General features: G+C 44.4%; 3 protein-coding genes across 4 annotated transcripts; 1 reads left to right on the top strand and 2 right to left on the bottom strand.

Moving 5' to 3' along the window:
- Nucleotides 1-1138: 1138 nt before the first annotated feature.
- LOC139420277 (myoneurin-like) lies at nt 1139-8762 on the bottom strand. Of its 2 annotated transcripts, XM_071170180.1 has the most exons (10): nt 8703-8762; nt 8184-8230; nt 7287-7579; nt 6045-6889; nt 5776-5935; nt 5496-5674; nt 5067-5150; nt 4561-4662; nt 4391-4492; nt 3181-4342 (listed from the first exon to the last, which is right to left on the bottom strand). In XM_071170180.1, the coding sequence occupies exons 3-10, from the start codon at nt 7547-7549 to the stop codon at nt 3891-3893; spliced, it is 2187 nt and encodes a 728-aa protein (XP_071026281.1). In that variant the 5' UTR covers nt 7550-7579; nt 8184-8230; nt 8703-8762; the 3' UTR covers nt 3181-3890. The 2 variants fall into 2 exon arrangements, with proteins under 2 accessions (XP_071026280.1, XP_071026281.1); XM_071170179.1 differs by having other exon boundaries at nt 1139-4492.
- Nucleotides 8763-9797: 1035 nt separating this feature from the next.
- On the bottom strand, nt 9798-14347 carry LOC139420648 (protein KASH5-like). The gene is made up of 12 exons (XM_071170856.1): nt 13712-14347; nt 13031-13104; nt 12609-12813; nt 12372-12441; nt 12123-12281; nt 11908-12025; nt 11733-11783; nt 11482-11559; nt 10706-10762; nt 10476-10535; nt 10323-10375; nt 9798-10182 (listed from the first exon to the last, which is right to left on the bottom strand). Exons 1-12 carry the CDS (start codon nt 13791-13793, stop codon nt 9999-10001), a joined length of 1191 nt encoding a protein of 396 aa, XP_071026957.1. The 5' UTR covers nt 13794-14347; the 3' UTR covers nt 9798-9998.
- A 1333-nt stretch (nt 14348-15680) lies between these two features.
- LOC139420541 (apolipoprotein D-like) lies at nt 15681-16071 on the top strand (the record flags this gene model as incomplete). Its single annotated transcript, XM_071170737.1, has 3 exons — nt 15681-15797; nt 15841-15853; nt 15980-16071. Coding segments are annotated over 3 exons (222 nt in total), but the record flags the coding sequence as incomplete, so codon positions are not given.
- Between the last annotated feature and the right edge of the window lie 2831 nt (nt 16072-18902).

Genomic DNA, 18902 nt, shown 5'->3' with positions numbered 1-18902 from the left:
AGTAACCGTCAGTATCTGGTGTGGCCACCAGCTGCATTAAGTACTGCAGTGCATCTCCTCCTCATGGACTGCACCAGATTTGCCAGTTCTTGCTGTGAGATGTTACCCCACTCTTCCACCAAGGCTCCTGCAAGCTCCTGGACATTTCTTGGGGGAATGGCCCTAGCCCTCACCCTCTGATCCAACAGGTCCCAGACGTGCTCAATGGGATTGAGATCCGGGCTCTTCGCTGGCCATGGCAGAACACTGACATACTTGTTTTGCAGGAAATCAAGCACAGAACGAGCAGTATGGCTGGAGGCATTGTCATACTGGAGGGTCATGTCAGGATGAGCCTGCAGGAAGGGTACCACAAGGGAGGAGGATGTCTTCTCTGTAATGCACAGCGTTGAGATTGCCTGCAATGACAACAAGCTCAGTCCGATGATTCTGTGACACACCGCCTCAGACCATGACGGACTCTCCACCTCCAAATCGATCCCGCTCCAGAGTACAGGCCTCGGTGTAACACTCATTCCTTCGACGATTAACGTGAATTCGACCATCACCCCTAGTGAGACAAAACCGCAACTCGTCAGAGAAGAGCACTTTTTACCAGTCCTGTCTGGTCCAGCGATGGTGGGTTTGTGCCCATAGGTGAAGTTGTTGCCGGTGATGTCTGGTGAGGACCTGCCTTACAACAGACCTACAAGCCCTCAGTCCAACCTCTCTCAGCCTATTGCGGACAGTCTGAGCACTGATGGAGGGATTGTGCATTCCTGGTGTAACACGGGCAGTTGTTGTGGCCATCCTGTACCTGTCCCGCAGGTGTGATGTTCGGATGTACCGATCCTGTGCAGGTGTTGTTACACGTGGTCTGCCACTGCGAGGACAATTAGCTGTCCGTCCTGTCTCCCTGTAGCGCTGTCTTAGGCGTCTCACAGTACGAACATTGCAATTTCTTGCCCTGGCCACATTTGCAGTCCTCAGCATGCCGAAGGCACGTTCACGCAGATGAGCAGGGACCCCGGGCATCTTTCTTTTGGTGTTTTTCAGAGTCAGTAGAAAGGCCTCTTTAGTGTCCTACGTTTTCATTACTGTTACCTTAATTGCCTACTGTCTGTAAGTTGTTAGTGTCTTAATGACCGTTCCACAGGTGAATGTTCATTAATTGTTTATGGTTAATTGTACAAGCATGGGAAACAGTGTTTATTAAACCCTTTACAATGAAGATCTGTAAAGTTATTTGGATTTTTACAAATTATCTTTGAAAGACAGGGTCCTGAAAAAGGGACATTTCTTTTTTTGCTAAGTTTACACTGGAGTTGCTTACCGAGACAACATCGAATGTTCCGGAGTGGCCTAGTTACAGTTTTCACTTAAATCGGCTTGACATTGCTAGCAATGATCAACAACCAACTTGTCAGAGCTTGAAGAATTTTGAAAATAATAATGTGCAAATATTGTACAATTCAAGTGTGCAAAGCTCATAGAGACTTACCCAGAAGGATTCACAGCTGTAATCACTGCTAAAGGGGATTCTAATATGTATTGACTCAGGGGTTGTAACACTTATCTAATCAAGTTATATACAGTTGAAGTCGGAAGTTTACATACACCTTAGCCAAATACATTTAAACTCAGTTTTGTTTTACAATTCTTGACATTTAATCAGTCACAATTCCCCATCTTAGGTCAGTTAGGATCACCACTTTTTTAAGAATGTGAAATGTCAGAATAATAAAGAATTATTTATTTCAGCTTTTATTTCTTTCATCACATTCCCAGTGGGTCAGAAGTTTACATACACTCAATTAGTATTTGGTAGCATTGCCTTTAAATTGTTTAACTTGGGTCCCATGTTTCTTGTAGCCTTCCACAAGCTTCCCACAATAAGTTGGGTGAATTTTGGCTCATTCCTCCTGACAGAGCTGGTGTAATTGAGTCAGGTTTGTAGGCCTCCTTGCTCGTACACTCTTTTTCTGTTCTGCCCACAAATTTGCTATAGGATTGAGGTCAGGGCTTTGTGATGGCCACTCCAATACCTTGACGTTGTTGTCCTTAAGCCATTTTGCCACAACTTTGGAAGTATGCTTGGGGTCATTGTCCATTTGGAAGACTCATTTGCGACCAAGCTTTAACTTCCTGACTGATGTCTTGAGACGTTGCTTCAATATATCCACATAATATTCATTTCCTCATGATGCCATCTATTTTGTGAAGTGCACCAGTCCCTCCTGCAGCAAAGCACCCTCACAACATGATGCTGCCACCCCTGTGCTTCACGGTTGGGATGGTGTTCTTCAGCTTGCAAGCCTCCCCCTTTTCCCTCCAAACATAACGATGGTCATTATGGCCAAACAGTTCTATTTTTGTTTCATCACACCAGAGGACATTTCTCCAAAAAGTGCAATCTTTGTCCCCATGTGCAGTTGCAAACTATAGTCTGGCTTTTTTATGGAAGTTTTGGTGCAGTGGCTTCTTCCTTGCTGAGCGGCCTTTCAGGTTATGTCGATATAGGACTAGTTTTACTGTGGATATAGATACTTTTGTACCTGTTTCCTCCAGCATCGTCCTTTGCTGTTGTTCTGGGATTGATTTGCACTTTTCGCACCAAAGTACATTCATCTCTCGGAGACAGAACGCATCTCCTTCCTGAGCGGTATGACGGCTGCGTGGTCCCATGGTGTTTATACTATTGTTTGTACAGATGAACGTGGTACCTTCAGGCATTTGGTAATTGCTCCCAAGGATGAACCAGACTTGTAGAGGTCTACAAAATGTTTTATGAGGTCTTGGCTGATTTCTTTAGATTTTTTCCATGATGTCAAGCAAAGAGGCACTGAGTATGAAGGTAGGCCTTGAAATACATCCACAGGTACACCTCCAATTGACTTAAATTATGTCAATTAGCCTATTAGAAGCTTCTAAAACCATAACATACTTTTCTGAAATTTTCCAAGCTGTTTAACAGCACAGTCAACTTTGTGTATGTAAACTTCTGACCCACTGGAATTGTGATACAGTAAATTATAAGTGATGCAGTGAATTATGTCTGTAAACAATTGTTGGAAAATGACTTGTGTCATGCACAAAGCAAATGTCCTAACCGACTTGCCAAAACTATAGTTTGTGGAGCGGTTGAAAAACGACTCCAACCTAAGTGTATGTAAACGTCCGACTTCAACTGTAAGTGTTGTATTTTTCACATATATATTTTTTTTTACTCATCTTAGAATGTTTTTTCCAATTTGACATTACAGAGTATATTGTGTAGATCATTGACACAAAATTACAATTAAATCCATTTTAATCCCACTTTGTAACACCAATTTTTGGGGGGGAAAATCAAGGTGTGTGAATAAAGAATAGAGCTGTTGAATTAAAAACCTTGACTTTTCATAAATATCCATCCATCTCAATACTACCTCTAGATTCCATAAGACATTAAACCCCATGTTACTGAGACGTGGGATTAAAACCAGAACATTGAACATAGGACGATTCAGGATGTGTAGAGAAATGCAAAGCCAGGAGATGGTGAGCCTGGCTGTTCTGTGGGTAGGTCCTCAGTGATTATCTCTAGTAATAAACATTTCAAACATACAATAAAATAAATGTTTAGATCTGAATGAGTTCATTTCATTAAAAGATGGAGTGAATTACAAAAAGTTATGCACTCACTACTGTAAATCGCTGTGGATGAGAGCGTCTGCTACATTACTAAAATGTAAATGTAATTACATATATGATTTGTCAACATCCACACTATTCACAGTTCTATATCTGACACTACAGCTGATTCATATTGGATCCTGTAGGTCCCGTTGATCCATTCAAAAAGGTTGGATCCACTCCAAGCCTGAGAGAGTTATGTTAGGATCTGGGTGAGGGGGTCAGAGGTGGTTGAGTCAGGGGTCAGGGCAGGGGTCATTGTCCAAAGTTCTAATGATGATGATCTGCTCCATGTCTTCGACAGGGTAGGCTGGATCACAGTGGGAGAGTGAGGAAGAGAAGTTGGAGGAAGATGTACGCAACTGTTCTACTAGAACACTGAGAGGGTTTGGGCTCAAGTTAGGGGTCGTTGGTTCAGGGTTGTCTGGCTCCTCGGGGTCATGGTTGTCTGCCTCCTCGAGGTCAGGGTTGTCTGGCTCCTCGAGGTCAGGGTTGCGTGGCTCCTCGAGGTCAGGGTTGCCTGGCTCCTCGAGGTCAGGGTTGCCTGGCTCCTCGAGGTCAGGGTTGCCTGGCTCCTCGGGGTCAGGGTTGCCTGGCTCCTCGGGGTCAGGGTTGCCTGGCTCCTCGGGGTCAGGGTTGCCTGGCTCCTCGGGGTCAGGGTTGCCTGGCTCCTCGGGGTCAGGGTTGCCTGGCTCCTCGGGGTCAGGGTTGCCTGGCTCCTCGGGGTCAGGGTTGCCTGGCTCCTCGTGCATGGGGCTGGGCGCATCGCGGGAGATTAGCCCCTGGTGGTCGATAGGAATGTTGTGGAGGAGAACCCATTCTGGAACCGCCATTGGAACTGGAGAACACACACACAGGTTAACATAGATGGCCAAAAGGATAAGTTGACACACACACACATCTCACCTAAGTGTTGTCTCTCTTGGTGTTTCTTCAGGCTGCTCAGGCCAGCGTAGGTGTTTCCACACAGCTCACATGTCACACGCTGCTTAACAGCTGAGTCTCCACCTACACACATACAGCAAACACACACACCCAAATCTTTCCCCATTCTTTACAACTAGGCCCAGGAGTCTTTCCTGGTCAAGTCACATGGTCAGGAAAAACTCAGCAACATCTATAATCTCCATATCAACTCCTTTATCAGTCTATCCATCTTCTACCTTCTTCCCACTACACTTCTATATGGTCCCTTCTTCTCCATCCTCTATTCTTTACCTACATCTCTCTCTCTCTCCTCTTCCAAGTGACTCTCTCCATCTTGTGTTTACTCTCCACTCCAGGACAGGTGCCCTTCTAGAACACAGTAGATCTACACAACTAACAGACAGCTTGCTTGTCATCTTTTCCCTTGGATAGATTTAAGTATTCAAAGTGGTTGGTTCTCACGTGTGTGTGTTCGGTAGACTCACCGTTGTGGATGCGGGAGTGTTTGTTGAGTTCTCGTTTGGTAATGAAGGCCTTCTGACACACCAGACACTCGTGTGGAGCTTCACCTGGAAAACACACAGAAACACAGACGCGCACACACACGTCAGAGAATACAGGGACATATGATCACACACACACGTCAGAGAATACAGGGACACATGATCTCACACACACACGTCAGAGAATACAGGGACATATGATCACACACGTCAGAGAATACAGGGCCACATGATCTCACACACACACACGTCAGAGAAAACAGGGACACATGATCTCACACACACACGTCAGAGAAAACAGGGACACATGATCTCACACACACACGTCAGAGAATACAGGGACACATGATCACACACACACAACCAATACTAATTTAACTGGTAATGTTTCTCTTTGCTTCAGTGTGTTACCTGTGTGTTTGCGTTTGTGTGTGATGAGAGAGGAAGAGACGGAGAAGGCCATCCCACAATCGTCACATTGGTAAGGTTTCTCTCCTGTGTGGATCCTCATGTGATAGGTCAGAGTGCTGGCCTGGGCAAAACCCTTCCCACACTGTTCACACACATACGGCTTCTCTCCACTGTGCTTCCTATATGGACACACACATGGACACACACACAGGTAGATAGATACACACAAATAGGTCTTCTCTCCACACATGCATGCACACTCAGACACACACAGTCCTACCTGCAGTGTATCTTGTAGTTAGATGAGGTAGCGAACTGCAGCCCACATTGTTCACAGGTGTAAGGTTTCTCTTCTCCGTGGTACATTCGACAGTGAGCCACCAACTGACACTTCTGGGCAAAACCCTTGTCACACTGAGAACATGCAAACGGCTTCTCTCCTAGAAAGGCAGAGAGACAGTTAGGTTGTCTCACACCTGTACGTGTATGCGGAGGAGTGTGTGTGTGCGTCTTACCCGTGTGTATGCTAGCTATGTGTGTGTCTCTTACCTGTGTGTATGCGGAGGTGAGTCTTGAGCTGGTTTCCCTGTGTGAAGGCTCGGGAACAGAAGAGACACTGGAAAGGTTTCACTCCTTTATGGATCCTCATGTGTCTCCTCAGGCTACTGATCTCAGAGAACTCTTTGTTACACTCAGCACACACTGGCTTCTCTTTCACCTGTTGGTTCTTCAACCCAGCCTTCCACTCATCCCCCTCTCCATCGCTCAATCTGCTCTCCTTCAGTTTCCCTCTTCCTCTGCCTCTCCCTCTCTTCTTTCCTCTCCTCTCTCCACTGCTCCTCCTTTGCCTCTTGACAGGTTTCAATGATGAAGGGCTGAGGTCTGTCTCATTCTCCTCAACGATCTGAAGGTCTGACACCTTCAACGACAGATCTCTCCTCATTCCTCCTCCCCTCCCCCTTCCCCTCCCCCTTCCTCTCCCCCTGCCCCTCTGAGGCTGGGGGACTGTTGCGTCATCTTGGGTGTCGTCATGGCTAGGTGATGTTGGGTTGCTAGGCAAGGTTTGGTTTCGAGGTGTGGCCTTGGGCTTTCTTCCCTTTCTTTTCCTCGCTCCTCTTCGGGGGGATGTTGGGGGGCTTGGGGAGGGAGGGGTGTACTCTGGATCTCCCCGCTCTTCTTCCTCCTCCCTCTCTACCGAGCCCCCTCCAGAAACGCAGGACAAGGGCTTGAACGCCTCTGGGCTGGGGGGTGAAGCTAAGCAATGGGGGGAGGTGGTAGGTGAGGCTGACTCTATCCTCATCTCCCGTTGGCTGTCAGACTTGTCTATCAGGTGACGCTCTGCCTCCCTCATCCCCAGGAACACCGCCGCTCCCAGCACGGCCTCCGACCCATCACTGTTATCATGGCAACCACAAATAAACAAGAGATCAATAACTAAAACAGATAAACAACAGATTAACAACAATATCGGATCCTACATAGCACAGGAGTTTGGTGGCACCTTAATTTGGGAGGACGGGTTCATAGTAATGGCTGGAATGGTATAAAAGGAATGGTAATCGAACTCATCAAACACATGCTTTCCATGTGTTTGATACCATTCCATTCACTCCATTCCTGCCCTCAGCAGCCTCCTGTGATACATAGTTATTGTGATGGTATGATGGTGGTGTAGTCATATTATACAAAGGGAGTAGTAGGGGCGCTTACACACCTTTTGATTTGATGAATAGTATTGCCACACCTATTGCTAAATTAGCTTCGTACACATCAGTGTAGTGATGTACCTACCTGTCAGTGAGTAGTTCTCCAGAATAGATGTATTTCAGCAGGGTGTTCAGGGCCTGCTCACTGACAAACTCCGGGTTAAGGGTTGTGACCAGGTGACCTCTGTCAGGCAGTGCGGAGAAGAACCCGCTGAACGCCGCCAGGACATTACGGTGCGCTCGGAACAGCGTGTCGCCCACGACGACCGTAATGTCACACAGAACGTTGCTTTCCCGCTGCCAACGCAGCTGCTCCAACAGGTGCTCGCTGTGGGCCAGCTGTGACATTACTGCTTCCGGGTTCACGCTGGGGTCAAACTGCAGGAAGGGGAATTAATTTCAACCGGATAGTTTTTTAACTAACAATGCAATACCTTTACTAAAAGGTCTTCATGTCAGAGGAGATAGTGTGCTTGCAAGGTTGTTGCTGTTTATATTTGAGAAAGGCTAGGACAGGTCCAACCTCAAACTGACAGTATTTAAAGGGGAAATCTACATCAATTTCTGGACGTATAAATGAATTATATATCCTCAAGGATTCTTGAAGAATATATCTTAGAAATGCCTAATGAGCTCAGTTCAACTGTCACACTACATCAGAACCTAAAATATAAGCTTGTTTAACTCCAATGTTTGTAAACATTGTAAATATAAACAAACACTGTAAAACCTAAAAACATGATTAAAACTATGTTGATATCTTGGATGGTCAGTCCTTGCATCCATATTCGTATGAATTTCAGAGTGGTTACATTTCTCCATGTCCAGCCCTTATCTTTTTACCAAAACATTATTGTTTAAACAGTCAATCTTTTCTCTCCCAAAATAATAATAGCTTATCCATCTACCATTCTAGTTCTTTCCTTCTCTCTCCCTCAGCAAGATACACATAACACATTTACATAAACACACATGTACTCACCCTTTATAATAATGTTAATGTTTGGTTGAAAGTGTGTATCGGGTGTTCTGTTGGGATAAAAATAAGTGATTGAAAGGAATACACAATTACAACCACAACACTCATCTCATCGAACAGTTTAGCCAACATTATGAAAATAAAAGTTCCTCAGTTCCATAGCTAACTGCCCTACAGCTAACCGCGAAAATAAGCTACGTTCTGTTGAACCATTACTCATATATCAATTTAATTGTGAATCATTTCCTATGCTATAATTATAAATGTACATTAAGATAAACGTTTATGAAGTTTGAAACCATTTAATCTCTCTTAAAATGTTGATTTCGCAGATAAATTACTGTTAATAACAAAGCGCTCTTATTTCGAAATACGACGAGCGCGGTAAACTAGCGAAGTTAGTCCATTTTAAAATGACGAGGCATTCAGGAGGGTAACCACATGTGCAAATATAACATTAAAAACCTATGAAATGTAGAAATAGAGCATATAGACGGATTTAAATGTGTAAAATGAAAATACCGTATTTTATAAACGCTTTTACGAAGTAGCCATTTTCGGATGACGTCAGACCACGACTCCAGTCCACTGCTCAGGTCTCGCGTTGTTTGAAAATATACATTAAAACGTTTATATGAAGTGGAAAGACAAACTGGTTCATGTCTCTGTATTGAATAGAAATCATATTTACAATCCAAACAGGAACGTGACAGTGCATTTATTTAGTACTGTACAGAACAATCTCTACTTTCTTGCGGTTTGTGCCCAACAATGTTTGTACCGTTTTGTGCTGCTACCATGTTGTGTCGCTGCCATGCTATGTTGCCATGCTATGTTGTCGTCTTATGTCTCTTGTCGTGATGTGTGTTTTGTCCTATATTTTTAATCCCAGCCCCCATCCACGCAGAGGCCTTTTGGTAGGCCGTCATTGTAAATAAGAATCTGTTCTTAACTGACTTGCGTAGTTAAATAAAGATTAAATAAAAAATAAATAAAACAGTGTAGAGAAATAACAAAAACATGAACAACATTGAGTCCAATCTTTAAAATGTAATTGAGCTAATCTTCATAAAGCTAAAAAATAAACATTGTAATATCAACTCTACTGTTTCCCTTTATTAAAATACAACCAGTTGTCCATGTATGATGCAGTATTCAGTTTTATTTAGTTAACAGCAACATTGCAGCCTGGGAGGGTTGAAGATCAGGGTTGGTGGATTGAGGTTTGATTAGTGTGTGTGTTTTTGTGAATGTGTGCGTGTAGGTAGTATGTAGGTAGGTATGCATGCGTATATATGTATGTATGTGTTACAGAGGAGGAAGGCCTATGTGGTGCACGTTGCAGTATGGCTGTATGAGGTATCTGGCAGTAGACCAGAGGATATCGGTGCAGCTGAGTCCAGTACAGTGGTCGTAGCAGCCAGGGACCATGGAGACCAGCACACCCAGAGGAGCCAGGAAACCCAGGGTGAAACCTCCTGCTGCCTTGACACCTCCCACCAGATCTGACAACACACCTCTCTTCTTCTGTAACAGCTGTTTCTCCTCCTTGACCTCCTCATCTTTCTTCTCATTCTCCTCTCTTTCTATCCTCTCCTCCACTCTCTGCTTCTCCTCTTTCTCTACCCTCTCATCTCTTTGCTCCTGCACCTCCTCATCAGAGGACTCATCCTGGGATAGGAAGTGAACACATACATTTCGCAACAGAGCATCTCCCTAGTGTGTGTGAAGGCAGCCTGCCTCCCAGCTAAGTCCTACCCAACCCTAAGCTCACACTGTCCTGTAGTACTACCTGATCACCAAACAGTGAAGACAACACTACAGACAAGCACTTCTGCACTTTGGGGGAAGATGTGAAAAGAGTGATCGGTCATATGTTGTGTGTATGCGACCCACCATCCTACGTGGCAGTAGACCCATTTCCTCCGCTAGAGAGATGGAGCGCTGAGTGGCTGCAGACAGAGTCCCATCTAACGCCATGTAACGCCCCTCTCCTCCATTACTAAAAACAGAGAAAGAGAGAGGGAAAGACAGGGGGAAAGAGAGAAAGGGTATTAAAAAAAGAGAGGGTATTACAAAGAGCGTGCCACAATTAGAGAGTGATTGTGTGAGAGATGTTATGATTGAGTGTGTGTGTGTTACACTAGGGCCTCTGCCAGTTGGCTCTCCAGATCCTTCATCTTCTCCTTTAGATCCTGAGAACAGAGAAACACACAACATAAAGCCCACAGTGTGTATCAGTTAGATGTATGAGGTCTACATCAGGCATATGTAAAATGTGTGTGTGTGTTGTACCTGTGCGATGGAGGAGTACTCTGTGAGTGACTGCTCCAGCTGCTCAATAACAAAGTCCTTCTGTAGGGGAGACACACAAAGAGATGTTGGGGACTGGCCAGCCAGCTAATAGACTACAATGGACCTAATTTAAACTGGCAAGTCATGTGGCATGTCTAAAGAACATTTATTGGGAATTTAGGGAATATTTGAAATGTAAACATTATTTTCAATATGTAGTTATCACATACCTTATGTATGACCTCATACCTCTGATCCAGGGCGAGTCTGCTCTCCTCTAGCCGTAGCTGTTTCACGCACACACACGCACACACACACACACACACACTTAATAGTTGGAGTGGAACAAAAGCGTGTGGCCTCCCAGGAACACAATCACCGCCCTGTGATCTGGTGGAAGGACTACAATCACCACCCTCTGATCTGGTGGAAAGACCACAATCACCCTCCCGCAACAATCACCCTCCCATGATCTGGTGGAAAGACCACAATCAACGCCCCCCCACCCCCCTGTGATCTGGTGAAAGGACCACAATCCCTCCCTGTGATCTGGTGGAAGGACCACAATCACCCCCCCCTCCCTGTGATCTGGTGGAGGGATATCAATCCCACCCCTGTGACCTGGTGAAAGGATATCAATCCCACCTGTGACCTGGTGGAAGGATATCAATCCCCCCGTGATCTGGTGGAAGGATATCAATCACCCCCCTGTGATCTGGTGGAAGGATATCAATCACCCCTGTGATCTGGTGGAAGGATATCAATCACCCCCCTGTGATCTGGTGGAAGGATATCAATCACCCCTGTGATCTGGTGGAAGGATATCAATCACCCCCCTGTGATCTGGTGGAAGGATATCAATCCCACCTGTGATCTGGTGGAAGGATATCAATCACCCCCCTGTGATCTGGTGGAAGGATATCAATCACCCCTCTGTGATCTGGTGGAAGGATATCATCACCCTCCTGGTGGTATCAGATGATATCCGAGCATGTATGTGTGCTACCTGTAAGGCCTGTAGAGCATTGCTGAGGTCAGCGATCTTCTTCTTGTCAGTGGCTCTATCTGGTATAATACGGGACATCTAAGGAGAGGGAGAGAGACAGAGAGACACACAGGGAGAGAACAGAACAGAACAGTTCAGTGATGTTTTGAGGACAACAAATTAATATTATGCATCCATGTTGGCTGGCCAGTGAAACATTCAGTTTGTATGTTCTGACAGGGTCAGAGGTCAAGGCTTAGAGGTCATCATACCTCACTGCCAATGGTCTCGATCTGGTCTTCCAAAATCTCCTTCTCTTTCTCCTGCCGGAACAAGGGATGAAAACAACATCAGTTTATCAACACTCTATATCTTTCCTAGACACTTCCTAACCGTATATATGGTTTCTTGGTTACTATTGCTCTACACCACTTCATGGTAACCCACCAGTTGTTTGATGTAGGACTCCAGGTTGCCCGTAGCGCTGTCCTTCTCAGCTGATAAGCTCCGGATCTCCTCCAGCTCATCCATCAGCTGCTCTGCATCATGGATCGACTGCTTCATCCTGACAAACACACACAAATAATGATGAACATTTTGATTGATGGTTACATTTGACCAGGTTGTGCAGTGCAGTGTGTCTGCATGGTTGCTACTGTTACCCTTTAACTTGGTTGCACAATGCAGCGTTCTCAGTGCGTAGCAGTGTGTTGTTGTCATCGGCTAACTCCACTGTTCTCTGCAGCTCTGAGTTCAATTGCTTTAGTCTGCTTCGGGAATACACCAACTCTGCTAGAACGTCACTCCTCTCCTCTGCACTCCTACAACACACATTAGAAAGTAGTTAATACACCAACTCTGCTATCACAACAGCACTACAACAGGCAATGGGAGTTGTCTGGGGCACTCACAGGTCTGCAGAGTTGAGGATTCTCTCCTCCTCTGACACGAACAGCCTGACAAACTCATCATTTTGCATACCTACACAGGGGACAGGAAAGAAGAGAGAAAGGACCAAGAGTTACCAATACTTCACTGATGTGCCAATGAATCTGACTACCAGCTGAATGTTTGGAACATCAAGAGCCATAGAGAGGAAGAATCAGAATTGGAAAGAATGGCCGATTGCCCGACCAGTCGACTCTCACCAGTAGAAGAGGGCGTGACCACTAGCCCTCCCTCATCCTCCCATTGGCCTTCTTCTGCATGCCCCTGGTACCAGCCCCACCGTTCATCCTCCCATTGCCGTTGCCCATGGTGAGCGTTGAGGAGAGCCGGGAGGTCGAGCACCGAGCATGATGTCACACCGTGGGAGCCACAGCCCTGTAGACCCAGCTGCTGCAGCTGTCCCGCCTACATTAGAACCACAACTTCCTTAGGAAAGGCTTTCAGTCTACATACAAAACTCTCAAAGAGCTAACAAATTACTATAAAGCAAAAACAATAGCAGGATACTAGTACAGTATTCAGGTGAGCTTTATTGACATTAAACTGAAATAACCCAATGTTGCCACAGCAATAAAAAAGGCAGAATATGAACATATTCTAGCTACAGACTTCTAGATATTACCTCAATGGGGAAGGAGACGGTCCTGCGCAGCATTCTCCTTCCAAGCCTCAATGCCAATGGAAATCTTTGTCCCCCTTGAGAGAGAATCAGAACACTTCACACTATTTCTAGGATTCAGACAGTGTTGTTTAGTCAGCTCTACTGATAAAAGTATTGTGGTATAATTTGCAATAAAATCAAGTCTGGAGATAAAGGCATGTTAATAGCTACATACTTGGAAAGCTACATAATTTCTGAGCTTGAAAAAGAATGTCAAATAAGTACAGCGTGCGTTTATGAAGTCATAGTATAAACATCGCCTTGATGTCGTCACAGTAGCTAACAAAGGACAAGCCTCCAAAGGCTAAGCTAAGTAGCTAGCTAGCTGTCATTTTCAACAGCCTGAAAGCGAACAACTGATGTTTTAGCTAGGAAAATGTGTTCAATTTCAGTCTCCAGCTACTTGTAAGCAATGTTGTTACTTGTATCTCTTAGTTAGCTAAGCTAACTTTAGTAAACATTAATTGCGACCCAGATTGCGATCCTGAGCTATCTAAAACTGTTAGCTACCTAACCAAGCTATCTAATGAATATGTTTCCATCAATTAGCTTTGTAATATATTATTGGCCGATTCATGTCTTTGTTGATTAAATACAATTATTTTAACTAGCTAATTATTCCAGTTCCATGTAACTACTCACCTGTCTCTCTCACCAAACAACCGTGGGCCACTGCCCTGGGCACAAGCAACTCAACATCTAGCCAATCAGTGCTCAGTTTCATTATTGTCCCCTCACTTGACTGATCACCCACCTCAACAGTCACCAGTCCAGTAGTAATACATTTTGGCCAAGCACTTTACACTCTTTTACGACTTAGAAGTTATTAAATATGTCTAAAGTTTTCAGACTAGCTTCGACCACAATTGAATGGACTGCCTGAGTTGGACATCTTGCAGAACTTTTCTCAACACTGCCAATATTTTCACAATGTGGTTGTCGGATTGTTGTTGTGTAATATATTAAAAACGCATGTCATGTCCATACAGACCTCAGTTTATTTATTTATTTAACCAGGCAAGTCAGCTAAGAAGAAATTCTTATTTTCAATGACGGAGGAACAGTGGGTTAACTGCCTGTTCAGGGGCAGAACGACAGATGTTGTCACCTTGTCAGCTCGGGGGTTTGAACTTGCAACTTTCCGGTTATTCCGGTTATTAGTCCAACGCTCTTAACCATTAGTCCTACGCTGCCGCCCCAAGCCAATGATTTGTATAACTAACACAAGATAGAATAGAGCCAGTCGTGTCCAAATAGCAAATTGATCAGTGAGCACAACATACAGTGCTAGTGAGATCCTGTTGGCGCGTTCAAGCATTTATTTTTATATTTTCCTTAGGAACGCCTTGTCTGTGAAGTGCGCATGTGCAATAACTCAATTCGCCCTTCTAAACAGCGCATATTTGCCTTACTCCTTTAAATCTCCATAATGTTTCAAATGTAGGTGCTACAAGGCAGAAATTGGTGTCACATGAAGCTTTACCATTTGCTCTGTAATGTGAATAGTATATTGATTTCAATACAAATTTTCTTGCATTTATTTATTAATATAACAAAATATAAACATGAATGTTGGCTAATATTTCAATATATTGTTGATCATAAAATAGCCTACTCTATAGATCCAGAGTGGGATCTCTGCTACTTTTAGAGTTATGACCAATTTGCAAACGTTACCAACAGAGGGAATGTGAAAAGGGGTTAAAAATGGTCGCCCTCTGCTGGTGATTTGAAGGATGTGTTATGAAGCAAAAGGAGAGCTGTTTTTCGTATTTTTTAAAATTGAACCCTTATTTAACTAGGCAAGCCAGTTAAGAACACATTCTTCTTTACAATGATGGCCTACCCCAGCCAAACCCAGACGACGCTGGGCCAATTGTGAAATTTCTCAGAGTATAAAATGGGGCATAACTTTAAAACTATCAGAGATCCCACTCTGGAAATGTGATATGCCTGTACAGTATATTATGTTAAACAATATATAGAAACATTTGCCAAATATTCTTTATATTTTTAAATATTCATATATATATATATATATATATGAATGTGTATGTAATATATGTGTATGTAATATATGTTTTGTCACATAAATGAATATAATACAATTGTCTGCTACACCAGGTTGATGTGTCAGATGAGAGATATTGGAGAAAGGTTGATCATGGACATTTGGCAGAGTGCTGTGTGATCATGTTAACATCTCGTTTCTCCAAGAGAGCTGAGTGGCTATTGACTGAGAAAATATGCAGCCTTTGCAGGTACTGTGTGTCTTTATATGTATATAATGTATTAACTACACAGTAGTCTCAATTCCATCTCAATTACCACTAACATTATGTGTGAGATTGCTGTGTGTTTTGTGTCTGATCATGTGTTTATGTGGCTAGGTACTGTGTGTTGTCCTGGTCACCTCATCGGTTGCACATGCTCAGACCGTTCACCTGGGAAGATGCCCCACACCCCCAATTCAACAGGACTTCAACGTCATCAAGATAACTGCACGCACAGTGTTAATTGAGATGGAATTTATCACACATTAACACACACACACACACACACACAGTAAAAAAGTCATAGTAACTCAAAATAACTTCTAGATGGTGTGTAATACCTGGGCAGGTGGTATGAGGCAGAGAAGCTGCCTGCTGTATTTGAGAGAGGGAAGTGCCGACAGGCCACATACTCACTACTCCACGATAGAACTCATACACTCACGTCACAGACTGTATGAAATCAGTCAAACCATAAACATGAACACTCATAACCAGATCTTCTTCAAAGGTGAGATGTGGTACCGGTCCCAGTCCCAACTACACCTAGCTCCTAGCCCCAAACCAACCCTGAAGCCCCTGCCCCTTAGCCCCCAACCCTAGCCCCTACCTCACCTGTCTCTCTGTGTGTGTCTAGGTTCACCAGGTGATCCATACTTGGTTCTGTCTACAGACTACAGAAGTTTCTCTTTGGTCTACTCCTGCACAGACTTCCTTATCAATTTCTAACGGAATATGATTTTGGAATTGACTGCTGTAGTTGAATACATTGATTCTCAATAAAGTATTGGAATGTGAATTGATTTATTTGGTTTGTTCCGTCGACGTTGCCTGGATCGTTTCCTGGACACGATCGTTGCCAAGGGATGTCATCAGCCGTCTCCATAGTGACCTGGAGGCCATCGGTGTCAACCTCAGATGCCTCACAGTGTCAGACCAGACGTCCTGTGACACTGTGGCCTGAGAACAAACAAGCACACACACACAGCTTAGAACGGTAACTACACTCTGAAAAAATTGTTACAAAAGGGTTCTTTGGCTGTCCCCATAGGAGAACCCGTTTTGGTTCCACGTAGAACCCTTTTGGGTTCCATGTAGAACCCGCTATGGAAAGGATCCTACATGGAACCCAAAAGGGTTCTACATGGAACCAAAAGGGTTTCCCTATAGTCCCAGTCAGTATTGAATAGAACGTTGCGGCCGTGCCCGCCTGTGTGGAAAACAACCCGTGGTTACCTTGGTTACCCTATTTGCTCACGGCAAAAACCTGACCTTTTTCAAATTCTATTTTCTTGTTGTCTGCTTGTTTTAGTCAATTACAAAACAACATTTAAGAAAGGCCAATTGAGTCCACTAGTCTTACTCACAGACAACTACCCTATGTCTTGACCTCTTTCTCCAGATGAAATACTGCGACTCGTGATGTTCGGCCGCCCGACATCCTGCCCACTTGACCCCATCCCCTCATCCCTTCTCCAGACCATCCCTGACCACTGGATGCATCCCCTCTGACTTCAAGATAGCCAGAGTTGCTCCCCTCCTCAAGAAACCAACACTCAACCCCTATGAAGTAAAAAAACGACAGAACGGTGTCCCTTCTTTTTTTCAGCCAAAACCCTTGAGTGTGTTTCTAGTGTTTCTGACCAACACTCTAGTTATCTCTCTCAGAACAATCTTCTTGACTCTAACCAGTCAGGCTTCAAGGCGGCTCACTCAACTGGGACCACTCTTCTCTGTGTCACAGAGGCTCTCTTTGGATGTTGGTCCACCACCTTAAACTCAACCTCAAAAAAACAGCGCTGCTCTTCCTCCCAGGGAAGGTCTGCCTGCTCCAAGACCTCTCCATCACGGTTGACAACTCCTTGGCATGACCCAACACCATCATTCACTACAAACATCAAAGCAGTGACTTGCTCCTGCAGTTTCATGTTCTACAACTATGGCTGTTGCATTGACTGTATCACAGCCACACCTGCAGTCACAAACCTTTGGTCACAGTAATCTCATCCAAAACTGTGCAAATTAACGACACTGATGGGTAGCCTACCAAACGGTCCTTGCACTCAGCTATTGTAACTCTAATCAATCTCAAAACACTTCATGATTGAATGCATGTACATGTTTGTCATTTAGCAAACACTAGTATCCAGAGCGACATACAGTAGTGCATACATTTTCGTACTGGTCCCACGTGGGCATCAAATCCACAACCTTGGCGTTGCAAGCGCAATGCTCTACCATCGGACCTGTGATAAGGACAACATTGTGATTGGAGTTAAGATCTGCCGTTCCCTAGTTGACACAGTATATCCCCAGACCCAATATGCATAAATGTAGTGTTAAAACCCGTTCCGAAAGGACCTAAAGGACAACCGGTCCGTTCCGAGAAAGGGAGAGAGAGAGAGAGAGGCACAGTGCGAGCAGCTGTTGGCTACAAGGGAGCGGAGGCCGTGCGGTGTGTGTGAATAAGACACGGGAGGCTCAGTGCACAGGAGCAGGCACAGAGGGAGAGACCGCAACCATGGTTATCTCGTGCTAGACTAACTTCTTGGTAGTTATTTATCATCCCATCTGATTACATAGCACCTGACTTGACAGCATCAAACCGAGAGAAGCTACCTAAGTAGTCTAATGGAAGCTAGCCATAACGTTATTTCTCACCGTCCTACAGTTTGCCTACACATAAAACAACTCCATTCAGATTATAGCCTAAATTGTAGCCTACCTATTGGCGTTTGGTCATTGGAGCCCTTCTTTCTCATTTCACTTTTAATTTGAATTCCATCTTCCATTGATTGGATCTCCCCTAAATTGCTTGCCACAAGAGCAGCAATGCAATTCTGTTTCTCTCCGCCTCAAGCCCAAAGAGAGTATCAGAGCGCATGACCCTTTAGCTATTTTTTCTCTCCATATCATCAATATTGAGTCGCATGATGCAGTACTTATGTTTTGATTTCTACGACATTCCCAGGCTTATAGGCCTATCACAACTATATACTTTTATTGGGATGGTGTAAGCTATATTAAATGGATTTACCTATGTTCCAAAGGCACGCGTCAGCAGCATGTATGCGTGGAAGCCCGGAGATGCTGAACATGTTTATATAAATTATTTTTCATGACAATGAATGGCTGGAAGCCCGCTTGTGCCATCATACCCTTGCAATTTATCCAGAATGCCGCAGGCCGTCTGGTGCTCAACCATCCCAAATTCTCCCACGTAACCCCGCTCAACAGCACACTCCACTGGCTTCCAGTCGAAAGCTCACATTTTCTTCGAGACCCTGGTGCTTGTATACAGAGCAACAAGGCAACTGCACCTCCTTTACCTTCTGGGTATGCTCATCCATATATGTATATATTCATATCCCATCATTTTACTTAGATGTGTGTGTATTAGGTAGTTGTTGTGAAATTGTTAGATTACTTAGACATTGTTGGAACTAGAAGCATTCCCTATTCATTCCCTACGCGCAGCTCGCTCCTCATGCACTCCGCTCATGGCGTCTGAGAGCATTTCGCCATACCAACAATAACATCTGCTAAATGTGTATGTGACC

The sequence above is a fragment of the Oncorhynchus clarkii genome, chromosome 11 (genome assembly GCF_045791955.1).
Source record: "Oncorhynchus clarkii lewisi isolate Uvic-CL-2024 chromosome 11, UVic_Ocla_1.0, whole genome shotgun sequence".
NCBI lineage: Eukaryota > Metazoa > Chordata > Actinopteri > Salmoniformes > Salmonidae > Oncorhynchus > Oncorhynchus clarkii.
Note: the sequence above shows the minus strand (reverse complement) of the source record. Positions and strands in the feature narration are given on the sequence as shown.